General features: G+C 42.3%; 1 protein-coding gene across 45 annotated transcripts in view; it reads right to left on the bottom strand.

Annotated features, from left to right (window-relative positions):
- The window catches only part of LRRFIP1 (LRR binding FLII interacting protein 1), a 167666-nt gene that overhangs the window by 4920 nt on the left and 139281 nt on the right, over positions 1 to 23465 (bottom strand). For 40 of the 45 annotated variants that reach the window (XR_002516342.2, XR_002516353.2, XR_002516341.2 and 37 more), the window contains 6 exons: positions 22778 to 22919; positions 13192 to 20401; positions 13018 to 13067; positions 10831 to 10948; positions 10077 to 10156; positions 8435 to 8539 (listed from right to left, as the gene is read on the bottom strand). Coding sequence is in view for 5 of the 45 variants with exons in the window: in XM_009183441.4 (XP_009181705.1) it covers positions 8435 to 8539; positions 10077 to 10156; positions 10831 to 10948; positions 13018 to 13067; positions 22778 to 22919 (495 nt within the window). In the remaining 40 variants the exon portion in view is untranslated. The remainder of the gene's footprint in view (positions 1 to 8434; positions 8540 to 10076; positions 10157 to 10830; positions 10949 to 13017; positions 13068 to 13191; positions 20402 to 22777; positions 22920 to 23465) is intronic. The other 5 variants (XM_009183441.4, XM_009183442.4, XM_009183444.4 and 2 more) reach the window with 1 other exon arrangement.

Raw genomic sequence — 23465 nt, 5'->3', positions numbered from 1 at the left:
AATCCCAGCTACTTGGGAGGCTGAGGCAGGAGAATCGCTTAAACCTGGGAGGTGGAGGTTGCAGTGAGCCAAGATTGTGCCACTGCACTCCAGCTTGGGCAACAGAGTGAGACTCTGTGTCAAAAAAAAAAAAAAAGAAAGGAAAAAAAAAAAGTTAAATGAAAAAATTTTACATTTTAAAAAAGTAAAGGAGGGGGGTGCCTAAGATGGCCAAATAGGAACAGCTCCATCCTCCAGCTCCCAGCATGAGCGACACAGAAGATGGGTGATTTCTGCATTTTCAACTGAGGTACCAGGTTCATCTCACTGGGGCGTGTCGGACAGTCTATGTTGGTCAGTGGGTGCAGCCTGACCAGTGAGAGCTGAAGCAGGGCGAGGCATCGCCTCACCTGGGAAGCACAAGGCAGAAAGGAATTCCTTTTCCTAGCCAAGGGAAACTGAGACATACAACACCTGGAAAATCGGCTATGAAGAGAGCAGTGGTTCTCCCAGCACAGAGGCTGAGATCTGAGAACAGACAGACTGCCTGCTCAAGTGGGTCCCTGACCCCTGAGTAGCCTAACTGGGAGACATCCCCCACTAGGTGCAGACCAACACCTCACACCTCACATGGCTGGGTACACCTCTGAGACGAAGCTTCTGCCAGAGCAAGAATCAGACAGCAACACTCGCTGTTCAGCAATATTCTATCTTCTGCAGCCTCCGCTGCTGATACCCAGGCAAACAGGGTCTGGAGTGGACCTCAAGCAAACTCCAACAGACCTGCAGCTGAGGGTCCTGACTGTTAGAAGGAAAACTAACAAACAGAAAGGACACCCACACCAAAACCCCATCAGTACGTCACCATCATCAAAGACCAAAGGCAGATAAAACCACAAAGATGGGGAAAAAGCAGTGCAGAAAAGCTGGAAATTCAAAAAATCAGAGCGCATCTCCCCCTCCAAGGAATGCAGCTCATCGCCAGCAACAGAACAAAGCTGGATGGAGAATGACTTTGACGAGCTGAGAGAAGAAGGCTTCAGTCGATCAAACTTCTCAGAGCTAAAAGAGGAACTATGTAACCAGTGCAAAGAAACTAAAAACCTTGAAAAAAGAATGGAAGAATGGATAACTAGAATAATCACCGCAGAGAAGACCACAAATGAACTGACAGAGATGAAAACCATGACATGAGAACTACGTGACAAATGCACAAGCTTCAGTAACCGACTCGATCAACTGGAAGAAAGACTATCAGTGATTGAAGATCAAATGAATGAAATGAAGCGAGAAGAGAAGTGTAGAGAAAAAAAGAGTAAAAAGAAATGAACAAAGCCTCCAAGAAATATGGGATTATGTGAAAAGACCAAATCTACGTCTGATTGGTGTGCCTGAAAGTGACGGGGAAAATGGAACCAAGTTGGAAAACACTCTGCAGGAGACAACCAGGAGAACTTCCCTAACCTAGTAAGGCAGGCCAACATTCAAGTTCAGGAAATACAGAGAACAATTCACAAAGATACCCCGAAGAGCAACCCAAGACATAATTGTCAGGATTCACCAAAGTTGAAGTCGAAGGAAAAATGTTAAGGGCAGCCAGAGAGAAAGGTCGGGTTACCACAAAGGGAAGCCCATCAGATCAACAGCAGATCTCGCAGAAACTCTATAAGCCAGAAGAGAGTGGGGGGCCAATATTCAACATTCTTAAAGAAAAGAATTTTCAACCCAGAATTTCATATCCAGCCAAACTAAGCTCGTGAAGTGAAGGAGAGAAAATAAAATCTTTACAGACAAGCAAATGCTTAGAGATTTTGTCACCACCAGGCCTGCCCTACAAGAGATCCTGAAGGAAGCACTCAAAACATGGAAAGGAACAACTGGTCCCAGCCATTGCAAAAAAATGCCAAAATGTAAAGACCATCGATGCCAGGAAGAAACTGCATCAACTAACGAAAGCAAAATAACCAGCTATCATAATGACAAGATCAAGTTCACACACAACAATATTAACCTTAAATGTAAATGGATCTAAATGGTCCAATTAAAAAGACACAGGACTGGCAAATTGGATAGAGAGTCAAGACCCATCAGTGTGCTGTATTCAGGAGACCCATCTCACATGCAGAGACACACATAGGCTCAAAATAAAGGATGGAGGAAGATCTACTACAGATGGAAAACAAAAAAACAGGGGTTGCAATCCTAGTCTCTGATAAAAAGTAGACTAAACCACAAAGCATTGCAGACAAAAGTAGCGCTCTTGCTACATGGTAAGTGGGAATAATTCATCAGGGAAGAGCTAACTATCCAAATATATATACACCCAATACAAGAGCACCTAGATTCATAAAGCAAGTCCTAGAGACCTACAAAGAGACTCTAGACTCCCATACACAATAATACGTGGAGACTTTAACACCCCACCGTCAACATTAGACAGATCAACCAGACAGAAAGTTAACAAGGATATCCAGGAATTGAACTTAACTCTGGCAATCAAGCGACCTAATAGACATCTACAGAACTCTCCACCCCAAAACAACAGAATATACATTCTTCTCAGCAACTATTACTGCACTTATTCCAAAAATTGACCACATAGTTGGGGCAAAGCACTCCTCAGCAAAATGTCAAAGAACATAAAATTAGGAACAAACTGTCTCTCTCAGACCACAGTAACCTAAACTAGAACTCAGGACTAAGAAACTCAATCAAAACTGCTCAACTACATTGAAACCGAACAATCCTGTTCCTGAATGACTACTGCGGGCTATTAACCAAATGAAGGCAGAAATAAAGATGTTTTTGAAACCAATGAGAACAAAGATACAACATACCAGAATCTCTGGGACACATTTAAAGCAGCATGTAGAGGAAATTTATAGCACTAAATGCCCACAAGAGAAAGCAGGAAAGATCTAAAATTGACACCCTAACATCACAATTAAAAGAACTGGTGAAGCAAGAGCAAACATCGCTCAAAAGTTAGCAGAAGGCAAGAAATGTAACTAAGATCAGAAGAAGAACTGAAGGAGATAGAGACACAAAAAACCCTCCCCAAAAAATCAATGAATCCAGGGAGCTGGTTTTTGAAAAGATCAACAAAATTGGATAGATCGCTAGCAAGACTAATAAAGAAGAAAAGCAGAAGAATCAAAATAGATGCAAATGTAATACAAAGGGATATCCCCAAATCCACTTCAAAGAAATACAAACTACCATCAGAGAATACTATAAACACCTCTATGCAAATAAACTAGAAAACCTAGAAGAAATGGATAATTTCCTGGACACTTACACTCTCCCAAGACTAAACCAGGAAGAAGTTGAATCCCTGAATAGACCAATAGCAGGCTCTGAAATTGAGGCAATAATTAATAGCCTACCAACCAAAAAAGTCCAGGACCAGACGAATTCACAGTCAATTCCTACCAGAGGTACAAGGAGGAGCTGGTACCATTCCTTCAGAAACTATTCCAATCAATAGAAAAAAGAGGGAATCCTCCTTAACCATTTTATGAGCCCAACATCATCCTGATACCAAAGCCTGGCAGTATATTAATATCAAAAAAAGAGAATTTTAGACCAATATCCCGATGAACATCGATGCAAAAAATCCTCAATAAAATACTGGCAAACCAAATCCAGCAGCATCAAAAGCTTATCCACCATGATCAAATGGGCTTCATCCCTGGATGCAAGGCTGGTTCAACAGATGCAAATCAATAAACGTAATCCAGCAAATAAACAGAACCAAAGACAAAAACCACACTTTTATCTCAATAGATGCAGAAAAGGCCTTTGACAAAAATTCGACAGCCCTTCATGCTAAAAAATCTCAATAAATCGTATTGATAGAACGTGATCTCAAAATAATAAGAGCTATTTTATGACAAAACCCACAGCCAATATCATACTCAATGGGCAAAATCAAAGCATTCCCTTTGAGAACTGGCACAAGACAGGGGATGCCCTCACCACTCCTATTCAACATAGTGTTGGAATTTCTGACTACAGCAATCAGGCAAGAGAAAGAAATAAAGAGTATTCAGTTAGGAAAAGAGGGAGTCAAATTGTCTGTTTGCAGATGACATGATTGTATATTTAGAAAGCCCATCATCTCAGCCCAAAAATCTCCTTGCTGATAAGCAACTTCCAGCAGCCCCAGATACAAAATCAATGTGCAAAATGACAAGCATTCTATACACCAGTAATGGTAGACAAACAGAGAGCCAAATCATGAATGAACTCCCCATTCACAATAGCTTCAAAGATAATAAAATACCCAGGAATCCAACTTACAAGGATGTGCTAACTTCAAGGAGAACTAGCAAAACCGCTCAGTGAAATAAAAGAGGACACAAAAACAAATGGAAAGAACATACCATGCCTCATGGATAGAAGAATCAATATCGTGGAAAATGGCCATACTGCCCAAGGTAATTTCGGTAGATTCAATGCCATGCCCATCAAGCTACTCAATGACTTTCTTCACAGAATTGGAAAAACTGCTTTAAAATTAATATGGAACCAAAAGAACCTGCATTGCCAAGACAATCCTAAGCCAAAAGAACAAAGCTGGAGGCATCACGCTTACCTGACTTCAAACTATACTACAAGGCTGGTAACTAAAACAGCATGGTAATTGGTACCAAAACAGAGATATAGACCAATGGAACAGAACAGAGCCCTCAGAAATAATACCACACATCTATAGCCATCTGATCTTTGACAAACCTGACAAAAACAAGAAAATGGGGAAAGGATTCTATTTAATAAATGGTGCTGGGAAAAATTGGTCAGCCATATAAGTAGAAAGCTGAAACTGGATCCTTTCGCTACTCCCTTATACGCAATTAATCAAGATGGATTAGAGACTTAAATGTTAGACCTGGAAAACCATAAAACCCTAGAAGAAAAACCTAGGGCTACTATTCAGGACATAGGCATGGGCACCCCTATATCTAAAACACCAAAAGTAACGGCAACAAAAGCCAAAATTCGACAAATGTATCTTACCAAACTAAAGAGCTTCTGCACAGCAAAGAAAACTACCATCAGAGTGAACAGGCAACCTACAGAATGGGAGAAAAATTTTTGCAATCTACTCATCTGACAAAGGGCTAATATCCAGAACCCATGGAAGAAATTCCTCATCACACAAATTTACAAGAAAGAAACAAACAACCCCATCAAAAGTGGGTAAAGGATATGAAGACACTTCTCAAAAGAAGACATTCATACAGCCAACAGACACATTTGAAAAACGCCATCATCACTCTTCGCCATCAGAGAAATGAAAATCAAAACCACAATGAGGTACCATGCCACACCAAAGAATGGCAATCATTAAAAGTCAGGAAACAACAGGTGCTGGAGAGGATGTGGAGAAATAGGAACGCTTTACACTGTTGGTGGACTAAATAGTTCAACCATTGTGGAAAAACAGTGTGGCGAGCCAAGGATCTAGAACTAGAAATACCATTTGACCCAGCTATCCCATTACTGGCATATACCCAAAGGATTATAAATCATGCTGCTATAAAAACACATGCACATGTATGTTTATTATGGGCACTATTCACAATAGCAAAGACTTGAATCAACCCAAATGTCCATCAGTATGACTGGATTAAGAAAATGTGGCACATATACACCATATGGAATACTATGCAGCCATAAAAAGGATGAGTTCGTCCTTGTAGGACATGGATGCAGCTTGAAACCATCATTCTCAGCAAACTATCGCAAGAACAGAAACCAAACACCGCGATTTTCTCACTCATAGGTGGGAATTCGAACAATGAGATCATTTGACACAGGAAGGGGAACATCACACACCAGCCTATTGTGGGGAGGGGGATGGATAGCATTAGGAGATATACCTAATGTAAATGATGAGTTAATGGGTACAGCACACCAACATGGCACACGTATACATATGTAACAAACATGCACGTTGTGCACATGTATCCTAGAACTTAAAAGTATTAAAAAAAAAAAAAGTAAATAACTCCTGGGTTAAAACCATAAATCATAATGGCAATGTGAAACATTGCTAACTGAAACAGTCTACATCAACACATCTGGGCTGCAGCAAGAGTGGCACATTGAGGGGTGCACCAGGGAAGCAGAAGGAACATCTGGAGCGTGGGAAGGGCACAGGAGCCGCCACTGGGTCCCACTCATGTGGACAGATGCACGAGCTAAGCTGCGGGTGAAGAACCGACTCCCAGGATCTTCAGGAAAATGATTTTCTAGAATGGGCAAAGGGTCAGTACTACCATCCAAGAACAAGGCTAAAACAAAAACAGGTATAAACAAAAATGGAATTTACCACCAAGAAGTCTGCTCTAAAAGAACCTTTACAGTATGTACTTCAGGGAGGAGGAAAATGATTCTAGTACAGTCCGAGACACTAGCTGGAAAGACATATAAAATGGCCAATATGTAGCTATGTCAAACAAACATGGGTGATGAAAAACAACAACACAATTGTATTATCTGATAAGTGGGATTTAAGAAGGTCAAAAGTATTTATGTGTGTATGTACATGTATATGTACACATATACATGTATGTGTGAGGGTGTGCATGTCAGGCTCCAAGGAGGGGAGGGCCCGAGGCTCTGACAGCATTTTCAAGGGGTTGCACACTTTGCTGGTGAGGGGCTAAGAACTGAGGTGGCATGGAGGGGCATGTGGGTGAAAAATGATTTTTAAAGAGGAGAGAAGGCCAGGCGTGGTGGCTCATGCCTGTAATCCCAGCACTTTGGGAGGCCAAGGCAGGGGCCAACATGGAGAAACCCTATCTCTACAAAAATATAAAAATTAGCCAGGCATGATGGTGGGTGCCTGTAATCCCAGCTACTCGGGAGGCTGAGGTGGGAGGCAGAGTTTGCAGTCAGCCGAGATGGTGCCATCGCACTCCAGCCTGGGCAACAGAGTCAGACTCTGTCTCAAAAATAAAATAAAATAAAATAAAGTAAATTTAAAAAACAATAAATAAATAAACAAAATAAAGTGGAGTGAAATGGCATCTTTGGTTTCTCTCCATAGTCCCTTTCCTATAGTTTAAGTACAAAAGGAGTGATTCTTTCCTTTTTTTTTGAAACAGGGTCTTACTCTCTATCACCCAGGCTGGAATGCAGTGGCACGCTCATGGGTCAAAGCAGCCTTCACCTCCCAGGCTCAAGGAATCCTCCTGCCTCAGCCTCCCAAGTAGCTGAGACTACAGGCACAGGCCACCACACCTGGCTAATTTGTTTTTGCACTTTGCTCTTACGAGGCCCCAGGGTTTCACCCCATGTTGCCCATGCTGGTCTTGAACTCCTGAGCTCAAGTGATTTGCTCACCTCGGCTTCCCAAAGTGCTGGGATTACAGGCATTGACGATGTGACACAGTGATCCCCTAGTGAAACAAATCATAAGCCCTCCTTTGCTTAAAACTCTGCAGTAGCTCCACTTCCTGCTCACAGAGGAGGCCCAGTCCCTTTCCACGTGGCCTCCACGGCCACCTCCATGGGCTGAGGTGCTCCTGGCTTCTCCCCGCCCCTTCACCACTGCTCCCGCTCTGGCTTGTTTCTTGATAAAGGCAGTGCCTTGCCCCAACTCCCCTGCCGTGCTGATCCTTTCAAGTGAGGCTTTCTCCCAGGTCCGCCTGGCTCACTCCCTGGGCTGTTCAGTCCTGTTCTTACATGCCACAAGAAGGAAAGTCTTCCTTGGCCACCTACCTAGAACTGGGCCATTCCGCACCCCCGCCCCTCTGCTGCCTGTGGTCACTTTTATTGACCTCCCTCTTCCAGAGCGTAGGCTCTATGGAGGCAGAGACTTCTGTCAAGGTCACAGCTGCATCTCCAGCACCTGAACCCATGCTCGGCATGCAATGGATGCCGTAAATATTTGTTGAACGAACAACTTTGCCAAGTGTCTTCAGTAACGTAAAATATGTGTTTTAATTGGGAAGCATGGTAATTTGGGAGTGTGACCAGCAGGTGGAGTGACAGCAGCTCAGTTTCTCAAGGGCACTTTCCACAGGGTGACCTGAGGCAGCTGTGGCCTGGCCCTGGTGCCACACCCAGCTCTTGGCCACAGCGGGCCCATGGGCTCCTGGCTCCTCTACTTGGGCTCATTCTGCATGACACAAAAAATATGCGGAGCATAAGAGGCCTGGCTACTCCTTTATCTCATTACCTTGATGTTTATGGACAAGACCTATAGGAGATGCTCAAAACTGACAGGTCAACTAGTTGATGCCAACAAGGGTCTGGCCTTAAGCACTAACTGGCTGAGTCATGCCTTCCTTTATTAAGACGCCAGCACTGCAGAGTGGTGTGGGATGATCTGACAATGACCAGCCCAGGGGCAGATGTCACAGTAGTGAATCCTCCCTGTACTGTTCCCACTAGAGAAATACTTGCAGCCATTCTCTTCCTAGAAATTGCCTAGGAAATTTACCTCTCTTTGGAGTTTCCGTTTTTCCGCCTTAAGTTCATCTTCTATTTTTTCTGCATTTTCAGCCGCTGATTTGTAACGTGATACTTGACTTTCTAACCTTATTACCTAAAAGGTAGAAAAAAAACATACGTATCAATTGATAGGCCTGTTTTCTTTCTTCAGTTTCTTTACTTTGAGATCAAAGGGTGTGATTTAATAAAATGGGAGAATACACCATGTAAATACTTATAACATTTTGGACTATGGTGTGGGTTTGAGCCAAGCAAGCTATTATTAGTTCTTATTTCTGGGCGACCCCGTGTTGACACGATGGGGACCCATTTCCTCTGACCCCATCCACCAGGGTCGTTTCCGCAGTGCTGGCGCCTTGCTGCCTCCTGCTTCTCCCACTGTGTGGGGCTGCTCTGTTGGAAACAGAACAGTGTGTCCAGGCAGAATGGTGCTGGTAAGGGATGGGTTCCACCAGGACCTCAGCTCCAGTCTAATCTCTCCTGGGGTGGTGGGGGTGGGAGGAGGAAAGGACAGGGTGAGGAGTGAAAGGAGGAGGCTTAGGCATGGCATTCCCCAGCCAAGATTCTGAGATGAGAGACCGCAGCAGCGAAGGCCTGCCAGACACCTTCATTCTGCTGCAATCAAAAGCACGCATCATCTCTACATGAGCTGTTCTCATTTTTGTTTCTATAAACATTCCAAAAAGTTCCAGCCAAGTATACCCTGTTTTTTTCCTCTCTTTCTAGCTAGAACAAAATTGCCCTAGGGCCCAGTGTGCTAGAGGCAGGAGTGCCCTACGTCTAGACACCAGGGAGAGCTGGCCTTGCTGCAAGAGACAGGCTAAAAGCCCAGGCAAGAGGGACGTCCCAGATGATGTGGTTTGTTAATTAGCTAAATTATTTATTTATTTATTTTATTTTTGAGACAGAGGCTCGTTCTGTTGCCCAGGCTGCAGTGCAGTGGTGTGATCTCCGCTTACTGCAACCTCAGACATCCCAGTTCAAGCGATTCTCCTGCTTCAGCGTCCTGAGTAGCTGAGATTACAGCCCCTTCACCCCCTGCTCACCGCTCTGACTGTTTCTTGACAAAGGCAGTGCCTTGCCCCCAGCTCCCCTGCACGTGCTGATCCTTTGCGTGGAAGGCTTTCTCCCAGGTCTGCCTGGCTCACTCCCTGGGCTGTTCAGTCCTGTTCTTACATGCCACCATGCCCAGCTAATTTTTGTATTTTTAGTGGAGATGGGGTTGGCCAGGCTGGTTTCAAACTCCTGACCTTCATTGATCCACCCATCTCAGCCTCCCAAAGTGCTGGAATTACAGGCGTGAGCCACTGCGCCCGGCCAATTAATTACATTATTTTTAAAGAACAAAATTTTAAAACACTCCCAAGCCACATTAGCTATTTTCTACAACTAACTGTTGTTGATAAAGGATTAGTATCTATTATAACAACTTAAATTCTAAGAATTCTTTCCTTCCTACTTGTTCTCTGTAAGAAACGGATGGAAAGACTTGCTGTCCTAACTTATCCCTCTCAGGACATTTTTTGGTTCTAAAAATCTTGGCTTTTTTTGGTCCTCAGCCTTTCAGGGCTATTTCTAGCAAGTAAAACTCCAGTCAATCATCAGTTCTGCCCGTTGTTGCTTACACGTACATTTTGTTCTAATGCAGTTATCTCTTGCTCAGATTTTGCAAGTTTAAATTTGAGGTCGCTGATCTGTCTGTTGGCATCCCCTAAAGGTTGAAAGAGAAGGAAAATCTGTTAAGCTCTTGGGCTTTTCAAATATTAAAACAATAGTTACTGGGAACCAAGCCCTTACTTTGTAATCATCTTGCAAATCTGTTAGTTCTGGCCCTGCCTCCACAACCTCCCAGAGCTGAGAGTAGAAGGCACTCTCTCCCCATGAACCCAGGCTGGGAAAGTGCCTTCCGCCCCTGTGCTTGGGGCAGCAGACCCCAGATAAGAGAGTGCCTGCCTATGAGTAAAGAAAACAAAGAAATGGTGGTGGGGTAGGGAAAAGGGGGGAGAGAGACTGGGCATAATTTTATCTCCCTTAAGACTGTTTCTAGTTTATTGGCATTAAAAAAGCCTTTCTTTTTTCTTTTTTTCATACAATCAACAGATCAAAAGATGGCTGTATCCAGCAAAGTAAATGTGGTTTCCATCAGCACAACATGTGGTGCTATCTTGGCGCACATTTTTGGGCACCTGTTCTATTTCATAGGGTCAGAGAGAAATAGCATTGTTCTGTCCACCTACCCATCCTTGTGCTTCTATTTTCAAGGGCTTTTGTGGGGATGAGAGGGAATGAGGGCATTTTTTGCCGTGACAGTTTTCTCTGCCAGCACAAGTATACTAAAGCAGCACATATGAAAGCATTTACTTCTACACAAGAGTTGACATTTACTTTGTAGGTCCATTACATGCATGTCTGTCCCGTTTTCCAAGACATCATCTTCAGATCGAAGATTGTCTAGTTTGCCAATCTTCTGTCTCTCCTCCAGCTGCCCTTTGAGTTTCTTAATCTGAAAACACCCGCCAGTAAAACATGTTAATTTCTCTATTCTGAATGAAACCAAAAAGCTGAAGTTAGAGCCCATCAGAAAGGAAGCAGCATGTCAACTGACAGAAGGAACTTTCTGTCCATCAGTACTCTTCTCAGAAATACAATTCAATGTACAACGAATGAAAAATGAGTTACACTGTAACTCTGGGAGAAAAGTCATTTCTAAAGTGAAATTCTTCTAGGACTCAGGAGGAGACTGTACATGAAATACCTGCAATGTTTAAGACTCAGTGAGTCACCGTGCTATTCACTTTCTCTTTATTTACTAAGAAACCAGAAAGGGCCACTTGGAGCCTTCTGGGCTCCGATATATTGTAATTAAGTCCCCCAAAAGTCGAGTGCTTTCTCAGAGTCCAGGCAAGCTGCAGGTGTGTTCAGAGGCGGTTTGTCAGCTTTCAGGGAGGTGGCCTCCAGCTAGCTTTCCCTTCTCTAAAGAATCAGGTCCAGTCGTCCTTTGGTATCTGTGGGAGATTGGTTCCAGGACCCCCCCAGACACCAAAATCTGTGGATGCTCAAGTCTCTGATGTAAAATGGTGCAGTATCTGCAGAAACCTACATGAATCCTCCTGTACACTTTAAATCACCTCTAGATTCCTTTTAACACCCAATACAACGGCTACAACTCACTTCATTCGCGTGGATTCAGTGCAGGACTCCGTGCAGGGCAAATTCAAGTTTTGCTTTTTGGAACTTTGTGGAATTTATAGTTTTTTTTTTTAATATTTCAATCTGTGTTGGTTGAATCCATGGATATGGAACCCATGGATGTGGAGGGCTGACTGTATAGTTGGAATTGCAGTTAACAGTCAGTGACTGCAGAACTTTCTGGCATCTAGTTGGTGGGGTCTCCGGGGGCTTTTCATGTTTAACTTTCAATCTATGAAAATTGTTGCAGGTGATTGCCTGCCTTCCTACTCCACACATCAAGCATAGGAGACCCCTAATTAAAAACAAACCAAAAGTGCATGCTGCTTTAAGGAAGTAAGTATAGAACTCATGAACGCATATTTTCAAAAGATCATAGGAACTTCAGGAGAATCTTCCTACCATCTTTAGTGCTTTCTCCAATTTTCGGAGAATCTTCAACAGAATGGTAGAAAGTAAGGCAAATATATTTGATTAGGCTTATGAGGAGAAATTAGAAGAAAGTGGTTGTAGAGTGATGTAATCACTATCCTGCATATGAAAAGATCCAAAATAGGACAACTGTTCAGTATTTCTTTGTTTTTGAGATGGAGTCTTGCTCTGTCACCCAGCCTGAAGTGCAGCGGTGCAGTCTTGGCTCACTGCAACCTCTGCTTCCTGTGTTCAAGCGATTCTCTTGCCTCAGCCTCCTGAGTAGCTGGGATTACGGGCGCCCACCATCACGCGCGGCTACTTTTTGTATTTTTAGTAGAGATGGGGTTTCACCATGTTGGCAGGCTGCTCTTGACCTCCTGACCTCAAGTGATCCACCTGCCTCGGCCTCCCAAAGTGCTAGGATTAGAGGTGTGAGCCACTGCACCTGGCCCGCTACTTCTTGAGGTAGGAGAGAGCAATGAAGATAAACATGGTTAAAACAATTTTGTTGAGCTGTAACAAAGAAATACCGGTGAGAGAGGGATGCTGCTCACCAAGAGTACAAACCTGACTTTTATGGACAAACAACCCATATGGACAAGGGAAGTGCTATTTGGAATGACTCAGTAATGCCCTTGTCTCTCAATGGTTAATCATTAATATTATTAATGATTGATATTTATATTTATTTTAAGTAGCAATTCAGTAAAATGTACCAAATTCAGTTCCATGGCTTTGGGCCTTTGAGACATCCTCATTAAACCTCGTGTGACTCAGGATGTTCTCTTTGGATGAAAATATTAACTCTGATGTTCTATTTGGATAACAATCTTAAGAACACCAGTTGGCTTGATAATGACTTTCAGGCATGATTAACTTCGGGGTTTTCTGAGTAAGCAAGAAGGAAGGATGGGCAGGTGGTTTCAGGTGCCCTGTTCAAGAACCGGTAAAGTAATAAAAGATTGTTACCTGTTCCAATAAGCATTCCCGTTCATCAACCAGCTTTTTCAACCTAATATCTAAAGAAATCAGAAAGACACAGGTTTAGGTGAATCCGTGTGCCGCGCCTTTCAGCACATTGCTAAACTGAAGAATGATCGTTCAGGTTAGTGAAATGAATGATGGAAGTAGTTATACACGTACCACGGTGAATGAGGCCACAGACAGGACGGGGGAAGAATTCAGCCAAGGGGGGTTGGGTCAACCTCCCAGAACATGCTTCACGTCAGGGGCAGCATCCGGCTGCATGCAAACAGGCTGCTAATCTTCTACCTTAGGTTAGCATGCAAGAACGCTAGGGCCAAACCACACTGCAACACAAGATCTCACAGGCTTCATGGTTTAACATCATTAGCAATGTACAAACACTGAGAATCACAGTTCAATAGCACCAACATTTTGAACAGCCTCGCCTTTCCAAGTTTACATCCCAGATTTCTTTATCTTTCTAATGTCTCTCATAGACTCATCGATGTCAGTGCTGTGACTATCTGTTTACAACCCTAAGTCCACTAACACCTCTGCTAACCCAGTTATCAAAGGTGTTCTTCTTTTGAGGAAGAAGGCAGTAATGGTTTAAGTGTCTGTAATTCCTCCCACCCCTGATATATAAAGATGCATAAATGTTAAGTGTCTATAAATTACCCAAACATCTCTCTGAAGGAGGGTCAAGTACTACGGTCTTCGGACTGGGTGGGGGAAACCACAGCTTGGGGAGGGTTTAGAGGTTTGGGCAAAATCCCACACTAGTGTAAAGGCACAGTCAGAATGCTGGAGTGATGACAGTGATAACATATGCTACACACTCACTCTGACACAGGTACAGTTCTAGCAGCTTTGACATCATTAGCTTGTTTCAGCCCTGGAAGCCCTACGGGTGGGCTTCATTACAGCCTCCTTCTATAGATGAGGCTCAGAGGCCCAGAACCACTAAGCAATTTTCTTAAGGCCTTGCAGCCCAACCACAGGAACATGCCCCTAACGGGCACCCACTATTTTTCCAGATCTAAACTCACACCTCTGAGTCAGACCCTGACTCAAAGCTCTTAGCCCACTGGGACGCTGCTCTCACGCGGCCTACCTCCAGATTCTTCGCAGAATGAACAACTAACCTTGATTAGCCATGTGAAAAGAAAATAATTCATATAAAATGCATCTTCATTTTCATTTAAAAAATCATCTAGCCACATGCTAACCCAAGTTACATTTTTCTCTAATTATGTTTTCTGAAGATCCTAAGTTGTTGTTTTGAAAGGCACAGTAAAACACCAGATAATATTAAGCACAATATAAATTAAATGTATCATCCTTTTGAGTTCTATTTTAATTTATAGTCAAATTACTTCTGACAGATGTTTTACTCTTTCCCTCCCGTAACCCACCCAACACTGAAAAAAAACATTTTTGCAGTTATAAACCTGATTCTTTTGTCCAGTATCACTATTCATTTTCTTACATGTTTTAATACTCCTACATACAAAAACTACAGGCATCATAAGAAACACTGAATATATCAGAATGTGATCTTGAAGCTCAAGTATCTATAGTAAATTATTGTTTTCTTCTAGAAAACTTCAAATATTCTAGATAAGCACTAGAAAGTAACTGTTAAAATGTAATAAGAGCGCAAGCAAAATCGATATAGGTAAACTGACATTGAGTTGTATAGTGAGAATATTAAAAATAGAGAGAGAAGAAACTTTTAAGGAAGAGAAATTTTAAAGGAGACTTGGAGAAGAAAACAAGAACGAAAGAGTTTGAAGAAAACAGAAAAAGAAATGAAGCAAAATAATTTGACATGAAGAAAATAAGAGTACTAGTTTTCACAGCGTTAAAAACCACCAAGTCCAATTTGTTGAATAAATAGTGGCACATCACTGGTAGACTTATAATGTCTGCATAATTGGGAAATTTTTCCCTGTATGAGCCACCAGCCATTCACATGTTGAAAAATATTTAAGAGAGGCAGTAGATAGGGACAAAGAGAACAAAAGGATTTTCTTCTTGAAAGACAAAGTTTTGTCCATGTACAACTATCACACTGAACAAGTACATATTCTGAACATAATACATGTGCACACAAACACCCCTCCCTTTCCCTTAGGGGCCCAGACGTCTGGAACAAATCTTACTGTTGTGTTCCCTTGACGGGTGGCCATGGGTGGCATGCTGTACAGGGTTAGGGGGTGGTCTCCCAGAAAGGGAGTCTATCAACAGAAAACAGGAACCCCAAACCATCTAAACTCCCCAGAATTAGCATTCAGGGTTCTAGTGATAGTGGAAACTTAAGTGTCAGGTCATTAGGTCTTCTGTTAACTGCAAATATTAAAAACTATGGAAAGCGACCAAGGTCATACATCTCTTTTAGGGTCATTCTTGAAAACTGTTTAAAAACTTGATTGCTGTCCAACCTTTGTATAACAACCTATAATTCAAAATCCATCTTCCTCTGTATTTTTGACAGACACACATAATTATACTTAATTATACTTTTGAAGGAAGATTTACATTTATATATGGGAGCTATGTTCGGGTTTGGGACTGAAAAATATCCATGCTTTTTGATTTCAGGTGTCAGTAACCAATGTTTTTCTCTATTTTGTATGATAGTGAAACCCCAGTGGTCTAGGTTCCTCTGGGGATATGGCTGGAAGGCAACCTTTCGATTCTTTTCTGAGTTTGAATCTTTTGACGCTATAATCTTTCTAAATTGCCCTATATATTTCTATACCTTCTTACATGGAGTATAGCTAAGTCAACTTTCTCTTTCTTTTCTTTCATTTTTTTTGAGACAGGGTTTCACTCCATTGCCCAGGCTGGAGTGCAGTGGTGTGATCATAACTCACTGCAGCCTCGACCTCCCAGGCTCAGATGTTTCTCCCACCTCTGCCTCCTAAGTAGCTGGGACTACATGCACATGCCACCATGCCTGGCTAATTGTATATTTTTTTTGTAGAGATGGACTTTCACCATGTTGCCCAGGCTGGGCTTGAACTCCTGGGCTCAAGTGATCCACCTACCTCGGCCTCCCAAAGTGCTGGGATTATAGGCATGAGCCAATGTGCCCGGCCTTAACCATTTCTTGGTAAGTTAAGAGCCTTCACAGTAATATCAATTACTGTGCTTGGCTATAAAGTCATTACACTGGAGAGCAGATAACTGATGCTCAGAACGAAGGCTCTGAAATCATCGAGAAATGGCTTGGCTCCTCAGAAGTCTTTCTTTTTCCTTCTTTTTTGCTCATGGATTTTCAGCTGCCCATTCCCTACTGGAGGGCTGGGTCCTAGCCGCTTGTTCAATGGTACAGTGCCTTCCATGTACAAAGTGATCAAACCTGTTTATTAATTAAACAAATGAGTGGTGAATCACTGAGACAGCTGGATGGCTGAGCTGAGGGATGTGACGTGTGCCCAACGTCCTGCAGGGTGCTGGTGAATAACATGGGAAAGAACTTAAAATGGCTTGATGATCTCACCATTTAGTAACCTTGGTTGTTGAACTGCTTTCCAAGAGCCCTTTAAAGGTAGGAATGAGAGCTGTTTCCAGTATGCATTCCAATATGAATGCAGCTTTGCTAAAGTTAGAGACATAAACTAAAACCCTGTGAAGTCCTATAGAGCCCTTGGACTTGATTTCCTAGCAAGCATTTATCATCCCTACCATCCTCCACTTCAGGACACTTGAGCAGAAATAGTCAAGGTTTTTTCCATTTTCATCATACTCTTCAAAACATTCTAAGTACTGGTGCATTCAAGCACAGCAACAGATGAAGACCGTTTTCAACTGAGGCTGCACATTAGAACCACAGATCACAGGAGATGGTGCGGGACGATCGTCTCAATTCTCCCAGTAATGCTCATGCTAGCCCCAGGCTCGATGCCAGGAGGGAAGTGCATTCCTTACTGAGGACGGGCATCAGGTGTGGGTCTTCCACAGGACCCCAATGGGAATCAGCAACCCGCAAGCAGGTATTACTGGAAAGGTGGTATTACATACAACAGTAGTCAGACTCAGACTTCAAGCAGCCCAGAGAGTGGAACCACAGTCTTGTACAATTATAAAATGTTTTTATTTCAGTTACATAATAACACTTACGTTTTCCTCAAATTTTATTGAGGTTTTGGTCTTTTTGCATTAAATTCTATCTTGTAACAGTAATATGAATCCACATAATTTCATAAAATGTCAACATTCATAAGGTACATTCCTTTGTGATTTTATATTTTACAATTTTAAATCTAACTTTACAATTATTTTTTAAATGTTTCTTTATATAGAAAACAGATATTTTCTTCAGGCAGATCAAAACACAAATTTTCCAATAAGAATACACTGGGACATAACAAATGAAAATATTTATACCAAAATACCAAAAGTGATTCAGCTCTTTAAAATATTCTACTATAGTCTAATTAGTAGTTTGTACAAGAACAAGTAACCTTTTTTACTGCTCTTTTGAATGATGATTAGAAATTCAAACAAAGAGAAGTAATTTTAAGGTTCAAAATCTTTTTTTTTTTTTTTTTTTTTTTTTTTTTAAGAGACAGGGTCTCACTCTGTCTCCCAGGCTAGAGTACAGTGGTGCAATCATAGCTCACTGCAGCCTTGAACTCCTGGCCTCAAGTGATCCTCCCATCTTGTCTTCCCAATGTGCTAGGGTTACAGGTGTGAAAACATTGTTTTGTGTTTTTTTTTTAGACAGAGTTTCGCTCTTGTTGTCCAGGCTGGAGTACAACGGCTTGATCTCGGCTCACTGCAATTTCTGCCTCGCGGGTTCAAGCGATTCTCCGGCCTCAGCCTCCAGAATGGCGGGGATTACAGGCACCCACCACCACGCCTGGCCAATTTTTTGTATTTTTAGTACAGACAGGGTTTCACCATGTTGGCCAGGCTGGCCTCAGACTCCTGACCTCAGGTGATCCACCCGCCTCGGCCTCCCAACGTGCTGAGATTACAGGCGTGAGCCACCGCGCCCAGCCAAAAACATTTAAAAAATGACTGTCCCTGCTCAAACACTGCAGTAGGAAATGTAATTTGACATATATCACTACCAGAAAAAAACTTTAAATCTTTCTATAAAATGAAATTGATACATCATCAGCATGAAGTGAAGTTAAAATCTCCTACAGAGTAAATTCAGGTATATCAACAATGAGATCCAAAAGCATTGGTTCAAGATCAAAGACTTCTATGAGGTGAAGGCCAGCAAAGCCCCTCGTGCTTTCAGACGTTTACTTGTTATCCTTAAAATGACTATTGTTCTAAGGTGCAAATCTTATCATTCAGTGACCTATTTGCTATTTGGCTGTTTATCCCCTTTAAATAAAATACCATACAGGTTATAATGTACATTTAAAAATCAAATATGAAAATACACATATGTGAACAAGACATTAATTTAAATATCAATTATATTCATAATACATAAGTCTAAGAATGCTATTTGGTCATTTCAACTAGATGCTGATATATTTGGTCAAGAATATCCACATTCCTATGAGCCTAAGGCAAATGGTAAATGCTTCTATTTTTATTAAGTGGACTATAAACAGTAGACATTATTGTTTGATACTACTGGAATGCTCTCAATTAGAACATACACTGATAACAAATATGTCTTTCTAATCTGGGTGATAACCTCAATGATTACATGGAAATCTACAAGTAACAGTCTATAACTTAAAGCAGTAGATCACCTGGTGATTGGCATACAGCGCACCTCTATGAACTTATAACATTCTACTTACATTGGCAGTGGAGAAAAGAGCCCCTCACACTCAGACTTCCTGGGCACCACACCTGCCGCCTGCCTCAGCTTAGGACATGGTACAGTCTTCTTTGCTTTTGCCCTTCTCATTCCCTCCTCTGGTATCTTCTCTGCTTTCTGGATTGAAGTCCCCCGGCTCTCCTCCCGGTGCCGACAAGTCATCATTTTCTAGGCTACTGCTGTCTAAAGCTTTCCTGACAGTCTGACTTGGATGTTCTGACATCCCACACCTCTCTGTACTTTCTGCTTCACAGGCATCGCTAATGTCCTGTGAGGGACTTTCATTTTCGGGCAGGGCGCAGCTATCTGCGTCTTCGCTCTCTGCTTCTAGGGGACTGCTTTGAGTGGCACCATCTGTTTTAGCATTATCTTTTGCAACACCGTCATCTAATTCTTCACCACCAGCCCTCGGGCCTAATGATTGAACTGTGTCATCCTCAAAATCTAATGTGTCTCCATCAGCTAGTACCACCTCAGCTGCTGTTTTTACATCATCGCCTTCTTGGTCAAGTTTTCCAGCCAACTTAATTTTAGGATTCTCTGGACAATCAGCATTTTCACTGCTTTCTGCCGCAATTTTCTGTTTTGGATTTTCAGGCGCCTCGTTTTGGGCTTCCACTGCGGACTTTCTGTCAGTAGACTTTACCTGCTCTTCTTCCTTAATTTCACTTAAATCTGTGTTCTGATAAGTTAACTCTTTTTTAACATCTTTAAGGGTTTCTACAGGTACTGGGGATTTTTTCTTCTTGTTTTTCTTTTTCCTGTTCTTTGTCTTCTTCTGCGATGAGTCCAATGCCTCTCCCTGTTGGTCATTCTTTTCTTCCTCAGGCTCTTTCATATCTAAGGATTCACTTTGAGTGTCTACTGTACTCGGACCTGTCGCTTCCTGACCATTGCTCTCAGTTCCTGCTGGAGAACCAGGAACTTCTGTCTTGATTGGTTTCTCATCCCTTAATACTGTTTCTTCACCCTCTTCTTCGTTGTGATCCCTACCTACTTCTGTACTCTGCACTGGAACCTCCTTGGGCTCAGCTGCTTCCTGGTTGGTGAATTCTTTCTCTAAACTATGCCCTGTGCTTGTCTCTAACTCTTGGGGGACCTCTACTGTACATTTGTCATCATGATAAACTGTGTCATCACTATGCCCTAAAGGACATGAGGCCACTGTGCCTGCCTGCTCTCCAACCTGAGTCGCCGCTGCCTCTCCCACATTCCCTGTGTGGTTCCCGCCATCTAAGTCATTCCAACAGCTGGATGGCTCAAGGGGAGTTCTGGTCCTGTCATCTGGTGCACCCAAGACCTCATCTGACTCAGCCTGTGCTGTGTTTTCAGGGAGAGAAGTGCTCTCTAGAATTTGGTTTTGAACCTGTTCCTCATATGTAGCACCTGCTAAGGTTCCTAGGAATGGGGCAGTGTCTTCAGAGGATTTCTGGTCCTCGGTATTCTCTCCAGCAGGGAATACCTCTATGTCCACACAATCTTTCACTGTGTCCTCTGTGTGTTGTTCTTTCTCAGTATTGTGCAAGATTTCTCTTTTCCCCACATTCGCCACGATTTCATTTTTCACCTCCACTTCACTGGCTCTTCCTAAAAGACCATTGAGAAAATTGAAGGGACCCCATGATGTGGCGGCCACATAATTTACATTAGAATGTAAATACACGTTCTAAATCCCACCCACCCCTATTCCTAAAGAGAGTCATCAAAGAGTCATGAGAAACAAGCCTTTGCCAGTTCTGTGCGGCAAAGCAGCAGTTGCATTAGTAAATTTTGGGTCAGTGAGGGCCACTGCCACCACATCAAAGGCCAGAGTGGCTGCTGGTGCCATCTTGTGTGGACAGATTTTTAAAGGTGAAGTTAAGTTTTGACAAATAGAAAGAACTCTGGATCAGGCAGCCAAACAATCCACAATGATGGGTTTAGGAACGCACTGAAGGTGCAATTCCCCACTCTCACTTCTCAACACACAACTTGACAACTTGTATTTTTGCAGCTGTCAAACTGCACTGCATGTCACACAGCCCTAAAAACAGCTTGCAAGTAATTTTTTCAAAGAATATTCAGTGCACTTTTAGAAATGCAGCCTCAAGGTCAATCTCAAGGAAGATGCTTTTGAAATAGCTCATATGAAAAGAAATCTAGCTTCTGCCACTCAACCATTGTCTTCCTGAGAAAACACCCTGTGTCCGTGCCCTGATACCTCTGCTCCGTTCCCTAAGGGACTAGGGAGAGAGGACCAGCAGGAGGCAAATGTTGAAAGATCAAGATGACCACTAAATTAAACAAATTATTCATCGTCTAAAGAACATCAAACTGTTTTGGAATTTTTGGATTCTCCAAACAAAACCGCAGCAGATTAGATATAGTACTATGTTACTGAAAGTCAAAGCTAGATAATTTTATAGCCCAGTGGTCTCCATAGTGGGGTGCCCGTATCCCAGGGAACATGGAGGAAATATTAGGAATTCTATTTAGAGTTTTACTCTAAAACTTCTTTGCATATGTTTTTATATGCTTTATAATGTACATTTTATACTAATGAAATAGTATACATATATAGATTTAAAATAAACATATATATTGGAAAGTTCCTACAATTATTTACTGAAGGAATGTGTGATCAAAAGTCATTTGAAGGCCACTTTCAAAACTGACATTTCTGGTTCTTTAAACATCTCACAATGGTTATCAAAGATTTAGTAACAGCAGCATAATCAAATTCCTAGCTGTTTGGGTAGCTCATATAAAGGTATGATGGAAATTAATTTATTTATCTTTTTTCAACAATAGCATACAGATATTATATATATATCTAGAGATGGAATCTTGCTATGTTGCCAGGCTGGCCTGGAATTCCTGGTATCATATGATCCTCCAGTCTTGGCACCCGCAGCATTGGGATTAGAAGTGTGAGCCACTGCACTTGGCCACAACTTTTTTACACAATTGAAAAGAGCTGTGTTTCTTTAATAGTCATAAAGATAATGAATGAGGTATCTCCCTGGAATACAAGTCCTGAGAAGATGGGGCCTGGAGGTGTCTACGTTTCCATAAATAAAAAGAAGTAAGATGAAAGTTTCTAAATTAAAACGAAAAGTCATGGACCCTGACCTTATTCCAGCCTCCTTGTGAAACACTGGCACGCAGAGGGTGACCAGTGACAGATGAGGCCTCACTTGCATGCTGCAACTTCAGGTTGCACGCCAGAATCTGAAGGTTCCTCCCAAAGCCAACTCTTATGACAAATTATGACAAATCAGGTCATTGAAAATGGTATAAGATACTCCTCTAATCTACTGGATTCCCCAGTTTTATATTCTTTCAGAAGCAAACACGTGGCACACAAAGGAGGATCTCCTCTGACAAAGTGGGCATACTCAGACTCTCAGCACGGCTACACCCCTACCACGGCCGCCCGCCCGCCTCGAGCGTGGCTTGAAAATGGCAACACAGATGGACCTGCTGTCCACAGGCACCCCGTGCCCTCAAAATGCTGAATGCTTTCCAGGATGTCGAGGTTGGCTTGCAAATATGGCCAACTTACTGACTTGACAGCCTCGACTATTCTGATCTTTTGATAATTCTGTCACAGAATCAGTTTAAAAAGCCACACTTTATATGTACAGATGTATATGTGTCTGAGGAAAACCAAATAGTACTCTCCACATTGTTACTTAATTTTGAGACTACTTTCCTTGCCTTCACAGTCTTGCTTGGTAGCTTTGAGCAGCAAAAGAAAAGATATACTTGAGCCACTGATGGTGCACTACACAGAGATACATGCCAGACAACACGTGGATGACCACACCGGTGGTAAGGAAATTACCATGAAGTGATGAAACAAATGGCATGCCGGTGACTGTTAACCCAGCAGTGACAGTGGCTTCAACCCCAACAGCGCATGGAGGGTGAACCAATGCTGAGTGGAAAGGCGGAAGAAGCCGAAGGAAAGCAAATACTTACCTAGGGTCCCATCCCCTGTCGACTTGAGGGCATTTAACTCTTCTTTCGTCATCTTGGTAGGACCTTGGTATCCAACATTATTGAGAGTGTCAGAAGTCTCTCCATTGGTAGCTATTTCTGAATTTAGGATTATTCCGTGTTTCTGGGAACAAAAATAGGCTCATCGTAATATTTACTCAGTGATATTAGATTAAACTCTGCTTTAATACAACTAACAAAAAAGAAAAGAAAACCATTTTTTCCTGAAGTACAGGGTAACTCCACAGAGACAGAGAACTGCTAGGGCGCAGCGCTCGTAAATATTCGGTCAACACACACAAATCTGGGATATCGTCCTCTAAAGGCTACTTCTTTCTCAGATGTTCCAATCCATGCCTTCATTTGCTGGTGACAAGCTACTTCCACCAGGCATCCTTTTCAACTACAGGTAGTGGCCTGTGGGCTGCCCCCAAGCGAAGTGGAGCGGTAAGCAAGTCACTGTCATGCAACCTTTCATTTTAAAACCCTGGTTGCATTCTTTAAAAAGAAGAGCCAGATAAAGAAAGAAATATATACATGTTCTGAAAGGCGTATATGAAACTTACGTTAAAGAAGGAATTAAGAGGTGGCTAGAACGTTCAGTATATTCAAAAGAAACAGAATTCACTGAAAACAGCGGCACTTCGCAACTGCAGACATCACTCACCCA

Source organism: Papio anubis, chromosome 10 (assembly GCF_008728515.1).
Source record: "Papio anubis isolate 15944 chromosome 10, Panubis1.0, whole genome shotgun sequence".
Taxonomy (NCBI): domain Eukaryota; kingdom Metazoa; phylum Chordata; class Mammalia; order Primates; family Cercopithecidae; genus Papio; species Papio anubis.
Note: the sequence above shows the minus strand (reverse complement) of the source record. Positions and strands in the feature narration are given on the sequence as shown.